This window comes from Lissotriton vulgaris, chromosome 3_1 (genome assembly GCF_964263255.1).
Source record: "Lissotriton vulgaris chromosome 3_1, aLisVul1.2, whole genome shotgun sequence".
NCBI classification, from domain to species: Eukaryota; Metazoa; Chordata; class Amphibia; order Caudata; family Salamandridae; genus Lissotriton; species Lissotriton vulgaris.
The window spans coordinates 954467059-954480849 of NC_141689.1; the positions used below are offsets into that span (position 1 = coordinate 954467059).

Sequence of the window (13791 nt, forward strand, 5' to 3'; positions counted from 1 at the left end):
TCAGGAAAGCGACGTCTGAGGCGGAGGTGTCAAGCAAATCCCAGAGCTCGGCGGCGTGTTTGCGTGCGAAGCGGGTGTTGAGGAGTATGCACCGGAGGTGGTTGGGTCCGGTACTTGGAGGTTTGGTGGTTCTGTCGCAGGTGAAGCTGCAGGTGTGGCATGAGAAGTGTCCGTGGATCCGTTTCAGGGCAGCCTGGAAGCAGGTGTGGTTTCGGTCGGCATTGAATGCGTGGAGGGTGCTGGTGTCGTATTGGAGTCTGGTAGCGTGGCGGTTGCCGGGTCCAGGGGTTCTGGCGCTGGGCGCGGTCCAGCCGTGGATGGGCGCAGACGGGCTTGCCTCTGGCATGCCCGCTGCGCGCGACCGCATAGCGGCCACCATTTAAGGCGGGGAGGGAGGGAGGAGCAGCTGGGAGGCGGGAGTGGGGCGGCGAGAGGGCAGGGTCGCATGGGTCAGCGGTGGGAACGGGTGCAGGAACAAGAAGGGGGGTGGGATGGGTACGAGATGGGCAAAAACTCAATAATACTGTACAACAGGCAACAACAGGCAGCAAATACAGGGGGAAAGAAGACACACCAAAAATACGATATTGTACCAAATGTCACAGCGGCGATCAGGGCAATCAGGGCACAGAAGGATCGAGCTCACACTCAGAGCAGCGGCAGGCTGACAAACCGGTGGAGCGGTTCGGCAGTAGGGGGTGACCTGCCTGCAAGCAGGGTAAGGGGTCACACCTACTGTCCAGCAGCGGCCCCCATTTAAGGCGGGGAGGGAGGGAGGAGCAGCTGGGAGGAAGGAGCGGGGCGGGGAGGAGGCAAGGCCGCAGGGGCCATCGGCGGTAACGGGTATTGTCCCAAATGGCGCAGCGGCGATCAGGGCAATCAGGGCACAGAAGGATCGAGCTCGCGCCCAGAGAGGCGGCGGGCTGAGGAACCGGTGGAGCTGTTCGGCAGTAGGGGGGTGACCTGGCCTGCAAGCATGGTCACGGGTCACTCATACTGTCCAGCAACGGCCGCCATTTAAGGCGGGGAGGGAGGGAGGAGCAGCTGGGAGGGGGGAGCGGGCGGCGAAGGGACGGGCTGCAGGGGGCAGCAGCGGGAACGGGTGCAGGAACAAGAAGGGGGTGGGGGTACGAGATGGGAAGGAACTCAACAATACTGTGTTACAGGCAACAACAGGCAGCAAATACAGGGGGAAAGAAGACACACCAAAAATACGATATTGTCCCAAATGTCACAGCGGCGATCAGGGCAATCAGGGCACAGCAGGATCGAGCTCGCACTCAGAGCAGCGGCGGGCTGACGAACCGTTGGAGCGGTTCGGCAGTAGGGGGTGACCTGGCCTGCAAGCAGGGTCAGGGGTCACTCCTACTGTCCAGCAGCGGCCGCCATTTAAGGCGGGGAATGAGGGAGGAGCAGCAGGGAGGTGGGAGCGGGACGGCGAGGGGGCGGGCCGCAGGGGGCGGTGGCAGGAACGGGTGCAGGAACAAGAAGGGGGGTGGGGGTAGTAGATAGGCAGGAACTCAACAATACTGTGTTACAGGCAACAACAGGCAGCAAATACTGGGAGAAAGAAAACACACCAAAAATACGATATTGTCCCAAATGTCACAGCGGCGATCAGGGCAATCAGGGCACAAAAGGATCGAGCTCACACTCAGAGCAGCGGCAGGCTGACGAACCGGTGGAGCGGTTCGGCAGTAGGCGGTGACCTGGCCTGCAAGCCTGAAACTGAAACTGAAACTGAAACTGAGGTGACTTTGAAGGAATTATCCACAAACATTTAGAGCACTACTTTCACACATATCTGCACTTCCAAAACACATTTATGTAAACTAGGTCTATAGTGGAGTGCATGCATGTTGAGGAAAGAAAGCCTTAATTTAAAAATGTATTTTGAACATGGATTAAAAAGAAAAACAAAAGATTTGTATGTAATATCACAAGCAGACCAGCACTGTGGACCCAAGGGGTTTTTGCAGAGTGTAGAATCAACTCTCGTAATGTTATTGGAGCAGTCTCCCTGTTAACATAATTACATAGTCACCTACGCCTGTCACTTTAGTGAATCAGTTAAAAAGGCGTACCTGTAGGCTGTTCATAGAGTCCTCTCAGGCGGGTAGGATCAAAGGTTTGCGTTTTTTTGTGAATCGCTTCCCATGTGCTTACTATGCTCGCAGCTACAGCTTCTGTCAGGAACAGTCGGAGGTGGGACCGCGGGGCGTTCCCTCTCCGTCAGACTCACCATCCTGACGCAGCCACAACAAGCAGCAGCATCCCCCCCTCTCCATCCTCCCCCCTCTGTCGCGGCTCTGCCTGTGCTTCCATCCCCATTCTCCTGGCAGTCTCCCGCCGGTGTGACTGTCAGATGGCTTCCCAGAGCACAGCCCCGCACTGAGGAGGAAAGGAGCAATGTGTCCGCATTCCGGCCGGGCTCAGCCCTGCTTTCTCCTCTGAACCGACGGCTTCTCGCTGCCTGCTCGCCGCGCCCTGGATTATTTTGTTTGTTCTTCCATTCTGAGTGGGTTGTATGTTTTCCTGTGAGTGCACCAAGGAGAAAGGGGCTACCATGAAAATGATCCGTTTTCGGAGCTCCAGCATCAAGTCCTTAAACCTGGAAATGAAATGCACCGTCCGGCTGCTGGACGACTCCGAGATCGCGTGCAACATCCAGGTAAGGAGCAGGGATGGGACCGGGCTGAAAATGCAACAATGTGGGGCCAGGAGCGAAGCACGCATGCTAAGAGCAGCATGCATGAGTATGAGATGGAAACAACAACAAAACAACCATGCCTGCTGCTGCGGAGGAGGGCTGCTGGCATGCACGCGCGCGCACAACAAGCCACCACCAGCGGGGACTGTGCCTGGCAGGAGCAGGTTGTGTTTCCGATTCGTTGACTGCGCCCCAGTGTGTTCGCTGGCCCTCGAGAGCGTGCCATACGCTCGCATCCCATGAGGAGGTTATTGCTTTGCATTTTCTGTCAAGGGGTGGGGGTTTGACTGCCGGGGGGTTTGCATTCATCATTGTTGAAAAGTTTTACATAGGTGAAGCGGCCAAGGCGCATTTAGGCAAGATACGAGCCACACAGGAGCACCTTGTGTGCTTGTAGGAGGATGGTGAATGGTTGCAAGAAGCGCAAGCATGCCTGAGGCTTGGGGGCTTGCGCTGTTTACAAAAAATGGACTGGTTGAAGTGTGATGCAGAACGCAAGGCGTGCCTACGCATGGCTTGCGTTGACACATTGACCCTCCAGTCGTCAAGCTGTTGGTTGGGAGTGGTGTCAGTTTTAAATCGTGTTTGAAGTGCCGCGTGTGCTGGTTTCCGAGGGGAATGCATTGCCATTTCCAAGTGGTGTGAAGGAAGCGGTTCTGGAGAGAGTTGCTGTCCAGCTAGGTGTTTTTTTTCTTGCGAGAGTGCCTTACTGAGGTGCCGCTGTGTGCAGATCGCAGCCCTCCCCTCAGTGCAGCCTGGCTTGATGGCTCCGGTTGTGAGCTGGACAGCGCCAGTGTTTGTTTCACCGCACCTGCCCCACTGGTGCTTGCTTATACCGAGGCACCGCCGCATGTCTCAGTTGTTTGCAGATCGCCTGTTCCTGTCAGCGCACTTTGTGATGTAGCACCCCTTGCCCTCAGCGCGCTGTTTACCAGGTCACACACTTCTCCACTGGCAGCCTTTGACAGTAAGAGCCAGTGTTTGATGGACTGTAGTGCGAGGAAGAACATGCTCCCAGGATTGCTGCTTGATTTACAAAACACAGCAACAATCAGGGTTCAGTGGCCCCCCTCAGCCTCTTCGCCCAGGGACGCTGCACCTGCTGCCCCAAAAGAAGCCACGCTCATGCTAAGAATCACCCCACCTTTAACCTCAGTCAGTACATGTCACAGCCAGTGAAAACGCGCAAACTGCTTGCACACCACGCGCACCATTGACAATGGTGCGCCCAACTCTTCAATGGGGCCTTTTGTTTCAAGGCGCAGCGAAATGTCCATCTCACCAGAGACTGATATATGCAGGTCAGAGGGAGGGGCGGTCACCCCCGGGTCCCGTCACACTCTCAACTGCCCAGTGGGAGAGTGAAGTGTGACAGAGTGCCAAGAGCATATCCTATGCACAGGGAGCTAGAACGCGTGACGCTGGCGCATTGTGCTGTGCAGGGGACAGCTTGTCTCGTGCCTTAGGGGTTGTGACCTGTTCTTTGCTGCTGTCACCAGAGATGCCGCCACTCTAGACAAGCTTCACGGCAGGAAGTGAAACTTGAGGACCGAGAAATGTTACCTGTAGGCAGCGAGCGGCTTGGCATTCACTCCGCACCTGGCCTGTCACCGGCGCCCTGGGACACCGGGACTCCTGGCAGGAGTCTCAGTTCGAGGGCCCGACCCACATTTCAAGCCTATTTTAGTCAAAGGAGGGCTGCTACACTGCTCTGGCCCCGGGACACATTTATTTTTAAAACCCTGCAATGTTCCCGTTTGTTGTCAAATAAAGATTCATGCAGCAATTTGCTTTCGCCAGTCAGGTGAAAGTAGCCTCGAAAGCACCAAAGCTCAAAAGTAAGGCATGAAAGCTTGCTTCACCAGAACAGTCAGTGCACGCCTCGAGCTCGGTGACACCTGATCTTGCCAGGTGCGTCTGCGAGTTTGAAACCTAAAGAGGCATTGTCCAGTCGGCCACTGGAATTATGCGATTCTGCGGCAGCTGCGTTTCTCGCATACTTATGGATTTGACACATTTGCTCACGACCAATCATCTGCTGCGTAATCTGCAGTTTTTAACCAAAAGAAAATACGTGTTTTGCTCAAATGGATCAAAAGTAACAAAAAGTCGAAGACTTGCTTTTGCATGCAGTGGAAGGCTTTTTGAAGAGCTTAATTGATCTTTTTTAGTTGCTCATTTCTGTATTTGGTTGTTAAACTGGTACTAATGAGGTGACATTTTTGCTTAGACGGCATTACCATATGCAAACATTAAAAAAGAATGAAGTAATAATATCAAAATATGTGCCACATTATGTCGCACAATTTGCCTTTTCGCACAGGTATAATTTAGTTAACCCTACCACATAATTTGGTGATGTTCTGCTGCATAATTCCAGTGGGCCTGGATATGACTCTTTAGTCGATGTCAGGGTGGCAAGTGGCAATTAAACCAGTGGTGCAACTAGAGTTAAAATTCGGGGGGGGGGGGGGGATAATAAAAATATCACGGGGGGGGGCTATTCTTCCAGCAATTGGCAGAGTGGAGATGCTTGGGCTCTTAGAAGGGGTGAAAAAACAACAAAGTCTCGTTAACAAGTAAATGGTCTTTTAAAGACCCGTGAAGTACTCGGGTGAGTCTGCAATAAGATGGACGCCAGACCAGCCAGCCTACAGAAGTTCAAAAACTGTCAGAGTGTGTGTGCCCCGGAAGCTGTCTCAGCCCGGGCTGACACAAAGGAAGGGGAAGCTGAAGACCTTTGAGCCCTACGGGCGTTGCATGCCTGAATAAAAGAAAACACACGTATGTATAGCTGTGCTTCTGGAAGCTCTAGTGGTATCGCCATGCACTGGAATTGCAGTGTATGCACTAGAATCATGCATACAGCGTTGCACTGTATGTGCGACCTTTGCACACTACTTGAGTGCAGCTTTGTTTTTGGTAAATAGACAAAATCACTGTCCAACTGCTGACATATCGTTGTTGAGTACAATCTCCACGCTGGCAAGCCGTGTTTGGCCAGGCCAGAGTACATATAAACATAAAAATAGAACAAACCCCTCTTTCCAACTTGTCTGACAGCAGCCAAGTCACTATGCTTTAAAATGTTCTTACGCTCTAACTCCATTAACAAACGTTGGACCAGGTAAATATTTCAGAAGGTCATGCAGAACATTTCTACTATTTATATAAAAAGAGTAAAGAGAGAAGCTGACCTTGCAGCTCCAACGGTTGGCATCATTGCAGATAGTTGGGGTAAAATGTGGAGAACAGGTCGCTTCTGGTAGAGCTCTGCGTTCAGCGCTGCCTCCCCATTTATGAATGTGTAAGACCTATGTGTAGAAGCACTATTCCACCCCAAAAGTTTATTTTTAACAGCTGTTGCCATTGCAAGACTACTAAAGGTGTTCGCTGTCAGCTTGTAAGTTTTGTCTGGAGTGTTGCGCAATCAGTGGTTTGGAAATGTCTCCTCCTCTGTGGGAACTAGGTCTGTGCACATCTGACCAGACAGGGTGTTGTTGAGCTTGATGGGGGCGGTTCAGGAGAGGTGTCCACTGTACCAGACTGCGGGACGGCCTCAGAGACTTGAGTCTGCTCTGCTTTAAGGGCTCGCCGAGCAAGGGATGCATATAATGGCTGTCCTGGGCTCAATTTTGGAAAAGGTGATGGACAGAGTTTCTGAATGATGCAGAATACTCCTACCCAGTCAAGAGATCAGGACTAAGCTGCATATAGCCAGGTTCTGAAGCTGGGATGGTGCAGTGAGCTAAAAAACGGTGATGGATCAAGCCCTGATCTCTTGACTGGGTAGGAGTATTCTGCATCATTCAGAAACTCTGTTCATCACCTTTTCCAAAATTGATTTTATCCACACTATGTGTGGGAGGGTATACTCAGACGTGAGTCCCTAGCTCATTGCACCATCAGGATTCAAGCAAGCCGGGCCGACGAGGCTGAAATGCCAGAAACCGGTCCCCGGTAGCTTGTCTCCTTCCCAGTAGAAGAATTGGCTTGGTAGTTTGGTTTGCCCTGTTCCCATCATGCACTGGGACAGGAACAGACTAATTTGCATATAGCCAGGTTCTGAAGCTGGGATGGTGCAGTGAGCTAAAAAACGGTGATGGATCAAGCCCTGATCTCTTGACTGGGTAGGAGTATTCTGCATCATTCAGAAACTCTGTTCATCACCTTTTCCAAAATTGATTTTATCCACACTATGTGTGGGAGGGTATACTCAGACGTGAGTCCCTAGCTCATTGCACCATCAGGATTCAAGCAAGCTGGGCCGACGAGGCTGAAATGCCAGAAACCGGTCCCCGGTAGCTTGTCTCCTTCCCAGTAGAAGAATTGGCTTGGTAGTTTGGTTTGCCCTGTTCCCATCATGCACTGGGACAGGAACAGACTAATTTGCATATAGCCAGGTTCTGAAGCTGGGATGGTGCAGTGAGCTAAAAAACGGTGATGGATCAAGCCCTGATCTCTTGACTGGGTAGGAGTATTCTGCATCATTCAGAAACTCTGTTCATCACCTTTTCCAAAATTGATTTTATCCACACTATGTGTGGGAGGGTATACTCAGACGTGAGTCCCTAGCTCATTGCACCATCAGGATTCAAGCAAGCCGGGCCGACGAGGCTGAAATGCCAGAAACCGGTCCCCGGTAGCTTGTCTCCTTCCCAGTAGAAGAATTGGCTTGGTAGTTTGGTTTGCCCTGTTCCCATCATGCACTGGGACAGGAACAGACTAATTTGCATATAGCCAGGTTCTGAAGCTGGGATGGTGCAGTGAGCTAAAAAACGGTGATGGATCAAGCCCTGATCTCTTGACTGGGTAGGAGTATTCTGCATCATTCAGAAACTCTGTTCATCACCTTTTCCAAAATTGATTTTATCCACACTATGTGTGGGAGGGTATACTCAGACGTGAGTCCCTAGCTCATTGCACCATCAGGATTCAAGCAAGCCGGGCCGACGAGGCTGAAATGCCAGAAACCGGTCCCCGGTAGCTTGTCTCCTTCCCAGTAGAAGAATTGGCTTGGTAGTTTGGTTTGCCCTGTTCCCATCATGCACTGGGACAGGAACAGACTAATTTGCATATAGCCAGGTTCTGAAGCTGGGATGGTGCAGTGAGCTAAAAAACGGTGATGGATCAAGCCCTGATCTCTTGACTGGGTAGGAGTATTCTGCATCATTCAGAAACTCTGTTCATCACCTTTTCCAAAATTGATTTTATCCACACTATGTGTGGGAGGGTATACTCAGACGTGAGTCCCTAGCTCATTGCACCATCAGGATTCAAGCAAGCCGGGCCGACGAGGCTGAAATGCCAGAAACCGGTCCCCGGTAGCTTGTCTCCTTCCCAGTAGAAGAATTGGCTTGGTAGTTTGGTTTGCCCTGTTCCCATCATGCACTGGGACAGGAACAGACTAATTTGCATATAGCCAGGTTCTGAAGCTGGGATGGTGCAGTGAGCTAAAAAACGGTGATGGATCAAGCCCTGATCTCTTGACTGGGTAGGAGTATTCTGCATCATTCAGAAACTCTGTTCATCACCTTTTCCAAAATTGATTTTATCCACACTATGTGTGGGAGGGTATACTCAGACGTGAGTCCCTAGCTCATTGCACCATCAGGATTCAAGCAAGCCGGGCCGACGAGGCTGAAATGCCAGAAACCGGTCCCCGGTAGCTTGTCTCCTTCCCAGTAGAAGAATTGGCTTGGTAGTTTGGTTTGCCCTGTTCCCATCATGCACTGGGACAGGAACAGACTAATTTGCATATAGCCAGGTTCTGAAGCTGGGATGGTGCAGTGAGCTAAAAAACGGTGATGGATCAAGCCCTGATCTCTTGACTGGGTAGGAGTATTCTGCATCATTCAGAAACTCTGTTCATCACCTTTTCCAAAATTGTCCTGGGCTCAATGCCAGTCCTTGACTGATTGAGAAGTGTCTTGAAATTGAATTGCATGCTGAGCATCAATATTCTCCAGACATTATGGAGCCATATTAATGTGGGAAGGCTCGAGAAAACCTGCACGGAACATTGACTGTACATTGACAATCGTTTCTTGAACACTGTGTGCTTTGAATCTTAAAAATCAAGAGGTACAGGGAAAACGTTTGAGGAGGACTCGCTTAAGTGCTGGAGTCCGCCATTGCACTTTTTCACATCCCATTGCTGCGCTAGAGTTGGCACATTGTAACTTTGGGGATTTAGTAGCTGGTAATTGTGGGGCAGTGTGGCCAATGTTGTTCCTGTGATGGTCTTTGGCCAAGGCTCCCAATGCCTGACTCTCTTAATTTTTTGTTCAGATTAAATGTAGTACCGTTCTGGTTGCGGTGATTCTGTCAGGCTTTCCACATGTGCTATTTCTGTGATAGGACAGACCACCCTTTGGCCATATTTCAGTTGGGTCTATTGCAAAGGAGTTACGGACTGTCAGCCTCCTGCGGATATTGAGGTAGATTTTAGTCCAGTTGACAATTAAATGGGCCAATGCAGATTAGGAGAGTGAAATACATCATATAGTGTGCACAGGAATTGATTCTGCTCTTTCCACTACAAATCTGGCAGAGGTAAGGCTTGGAATATGAGCCATACATGAAAATGTGCTCTGACAGGGAAAAAAAAAGTGATTGATGGAAATGATGATTCAGCCTTGACCAGTGGTAATTACGCTGGGCTGCATTCCAATCCATTTTCTTTTTAGCACATTTGTGTCATCATAAAGGAGGGGGCAACCATAAGAACCATAGAGAATCAAGGTGCACCACCCCAATGTGGCCAATTGTGTTTGGGGTTGCCTTTGTCAGTGACTTCATCTATTAGCTTGGGATGGACTGCTCCTGCACAGGGGGCGCACAGCAGAAGAGTACAATCCAGGGACTGTCTGGAAATGTAATTCAGGTAAATCTAATGAGTGTTCAGAAGTAGACAGGGCTGTTCTTTACTTTTTCATTTTGAAGCATCCTATGTGAAGGTACATGTTTGCACCATTAGCCCCATGCATACAAGCCACAGCACTAGCCCCTTGGCTGATGTTGTATGTGCGTGGAGGAATCAGACTTCCATTCTACATCAGGCGGTGTCACAGCTGCACAGTCATTTTATCTTCAGTAGGTACATGACTAAGATCCACAGAAATGCACCACCATTTTTGCTGACAAATGATCAGAGTTTGTTTTCTTAACTGGTATAGTGGCAACATAAGGTAGGGACTTAACAGTAGGGGTATATCCGAACTGACCAAAGCCATTGGCCAGATTTGACTTTATTGACTGCCTGAAATGCGTTTACAAAAATGTGATGTAGAGATGATTAGGTGATGAGTAGTCGAAACGTTTCAGCACTCTGTCCATCATCTTGTTGTGTTTGCTATGTTTACCCTAAGTGGCCAAGGGCATACCCAGACAAGGGTGTCTTGCTTTCTATGCCAATGGATTCAAGCTAGCTTGGCTGATGAAGGGTGATACCCAGAAACTGGACCCAGGAGGATTGTTTTAGGTCCAGGAAGGACCTGGCCTGGCAGTGTGGCTGGACTGTTCTCAGGAGGAGCAGGGTCAAGACTGATTAGCATATGAGTGGGTCCAAATTTGGGTGGCATAGTTAGCAAAAGAACAATGGATTAAACCCAGATCGCTGGTTGAAAAATGGCAGCACTCCGTCTAACTTCTTGTTGTGTTTGCGAGATTATTGGCTCCCCATAAAAAACACATTGTTTTGTAATCTTGCCTGAGGAATCCAGAATAATATTGAAGAATGATTCCTCTAAACAACTTTAGATCTTCCTATCTGCTCACTGCCCTACTTGAGATATCAGAGCTTCCTTTTAGAGGTTGAGCCCATCCCGAAAAGATATTACCAGCATGAGATAAGAACCTATGAAGAAGCATGCCACAAAATGCTTGTGAGGGTCCTCTTATAGAAGAAAAGGGATTCCTTTTGTATCTGAGATCCTGTAAATGGGTCTCCAGAGGGTGCGCTATACTGTTTGTGTTGTGATAAATTTGGGAGAATGTTATAGTGGACTGTTTGCTCTCTTTCCCCTCGTGGTGTAAAATAATATGGTCCATAGAAATGCACTATCAGCCTTTGGTAACAGAAGAATTGAGAAAACTTTCCTTCAGGTCCCGGGGCAGACAGTGATTTCTCTGTGTTGATCCTACTATGACTTTGCACTCTAATTGCAATTGGATAGCCAGAACTCCATTTTCATCTCTGGCCTGACAACACAGCTGTCATGCGATCTGTTGTTATCAGTTCTTTAAAATATACATTGACTCCTTTTTTGCTCTGCCCAGAGGTGTATTAGTGCCTGCTGTTGTCTGTTTGATGCATCACTCCACAGCCTATAGAGGGCTTGCATTGGGATGTATGAGGGGCTATTTTGCATTTGAAATTACCCTGAAACATCCTACAGTAAATTTGTCATTACATCGAGACTTTTTCCATAGAAAGCATTTTTGTTGAGTTTTGTTCACGAAGGAGACTATTAAATGTTATTGTCAAGACTCAAAGTTCAGGCCAGATGTACTGGCCTTGCCAGTGCTTGTTATTTCTGGATTTCCAAGGTAGCACAGTGAAGGTTTCAATACCTTTTCTACTATCTGAGTTTAGCTTTGGATCTTAGATACAGTACGACACATTAAACACACTGTTAGACTTGGTATCCTTGGCGCGGTTTCCCCTGCACTTTTGCCTCTACCTCCTGCCTTTTTGACTGTGTGCTGGATTTTGTTTTTGCTGGCTTAGATGTTTTGGGCATTTTGCCACTGCTGATCAGTTTCAAAGTGCAAGTGCTCCCTGGGTAAATTGTAATTATGATTGGTCTTCCATCATTGGCATATTTGATTTACTGGTAAGTCCTTAGTAAAGTGCACTCTGTGTGTCAAGGGCCTTTAAATCAAATAGTACTAGTGGGCTTGCAGCACTGGTTGTGCCCCCTCACCCAAGTAGCCCTGTAAAATGTGCCTGAGACCTGCCACTGCAGTGTCTGTGTGCGCAGTCTTAGGCTGGCATGTCGACCTGGCAAGTGCACCCACTTGCCAGGTACTAACCTTCCATTTTCTTACATATAAGGCACCACAAAGGTAGGCCCAAGGTACCCCCATGGGCAGGGTGCAGTGTATGTGAAAGGTAGGACATGTACTGGTGTATTTTAAATGTCGTGATAGTGAAATACTGTAAATTTAGTTTTTCACTGTTGAAAGGGTGTCTGTCCCATAAGCCATCATTGGAACTGCACTGTAACATTCTACATGTGTAACTTTCCATTCGGGCAAGATAGAGAAATGGGGCATAAGCTCTCTGAACTCAGAATTTAATAACACACCTCTTAGTGAAGGTGGTTTTTACATTGTGTGTTTGAAAATGCCAATTTGTTGAAAGTGAGCATTTTCTTGTTCAGCCATCCTGTGTGGGTTCTCCTTGCTTGGGTTTTCACCATTTGGTTTTGGAGTGACAAGAGCAGGGGCTGTGCATTCACTCTAGGCAGTCACAAGGGGGGGGGGTGAGGTGTGTCCTGCCTTTCCAGGGTGACTCATAGCCAGGCCGAATAGACCTTTCTGCATTTAGAATTGTTGGAGGAGTTTCTCCACCTCCTGTAGTGAAGCTGGATCAGGCAGGACAGAACTGGTTTTACTGAGCTCAGAGGCTCTTGCAACAAAGACTACAATGAAAACATGATTTATAAATATTAGACCTAAAACCCCAGAACCTTTGATTACTTCTGGAATCAAGAGGTACCTCTGCCAAGGAAGAAGAGCTGAAGTGCTGTGAGGAGGAGACTGCCCCTTTGCTGTGTGTTGCTTTGCTGGGTTGGCCTGCAGTTGCTGCTTCTGCCAAGGAGAGGACAAAGACTGGAACTTTACTGTGAACTTGCGCATGAAGAATGTCCAAGGGATTGTGTGTGCTTGTGTCCTGTTCTGAAGTCTCAGGGACACAAAGACTTCACCACCAGCTTCCTTGAACTCCAATGCTGGAAATTCTGACCTGTGAGGAGGTGCCTGTTCCAGTTCTCGTGCCTCTGGAGGTTGTTCCTGCTGCTGGAAGCTGAAAAAGCTTGAAGAAATAAAGAAATCAGATGAATCGCCCTTTCAGCGCTTGTTTTACTGATGCAGCACCACCAAGCTGAAAAGTCTGCCGTACGCTGAGTCATGTGTACCAATCTCCAAAGTCCGAAATCACGACACCGACTCAGATGCAGGCCCTGCTGTGTGGCTGAAAAAAAGGACGCAGCCGGGGATCGTGGCCGCAGAAACTGATGCAGCGCCTGTTTGCCCCGCGGCTTAGACCGCCGCCGCATCCCAGATTTCCAAGCATTGTACCTGTGCGACTAGTTTTCCGATGCACCACCCGCAGACCAGAACTGTGTTGAAATCGATGCTCACTTCCCCCTACAGTCCGGATTTGATGCATCACTTCTCCTGCGTGCAGCTTAACTGTCGCATTGCCTCCCCAAGGACTCAGGAACTGATGTATCGTTGTGTTTCTTGATGCTAACCCATCTCTGCTGCTGTTGAGCCCTGTGGATTTGGACGCATTTGCGGTACTTTGTGTAAATTTCACGCATCCAAAGTTTTCTATGGACAGAAGTGCTTGAAACCTTTTAAAAGTCATATTTTGAATTGTGTTTGTTGGAGTTTTGTTGCTTTGGTCTTGTTTTGTATAGATAAAGATACTTTATTTTTCAAAACTTGTATGGGGTCCATTTGTAGTATTTTCATTGTGTTACAGTGTGTTTGGGTGCAAATACTTTACACATTGCCTTTGGGATAAGCCTGTCTGCTTGTGCCAAGCTACCAAGGGGATGAGCAGGGGTTATCTAAAGTGTGTAACTCTCTTATCCTGACTAGAAGTAAGGGTCCCTACTTGGACAAGGGTGCATACCTCTGCCAACTAGAGACCACCATTTCTAACACACACACAGTAACATCAATATCAAGCAAGAACTATATCCTCATTAAAAGAACAGGTCTTTGTTTTATGTAGTAAAAGTAAGGCCCTTAAGGCATAACAAAACTAAAAAGTCATATGACTGTCTGTCAGTGGCGTAACACAGGCCCCTGCAGCCCCCGCGGTGTGGGGGGGCCCCAGCGCTCCA

At 49.0% G+C, this 13791-nt stretch overlaps 1 protein-coding gene across 1 annotated transcript in view; it reads left to right on the top strand.

The window, feature by feature from the left end:
- Positions 1 to 2276: 2276 nt before the first annotated feature.
- The window catches only part of FRMD3 (FERM domain containing 3), a 672717-nt gene continuing 661202 nt past the window's right edge, over positions 2277 to 13791 (top strand). The window contains exon 1 of the mRNA XM_086961321.1: positions 2277 to 2671. Within this exon, the coding sequence (XP_086817447.1) occupies positions 2528 to 2671 (144 nt within the window). The 5' untranslated portion in view covers positions 2277 to 2527. The remainder of the gene's footprint in view (positions 2672 to 13791) is intronic.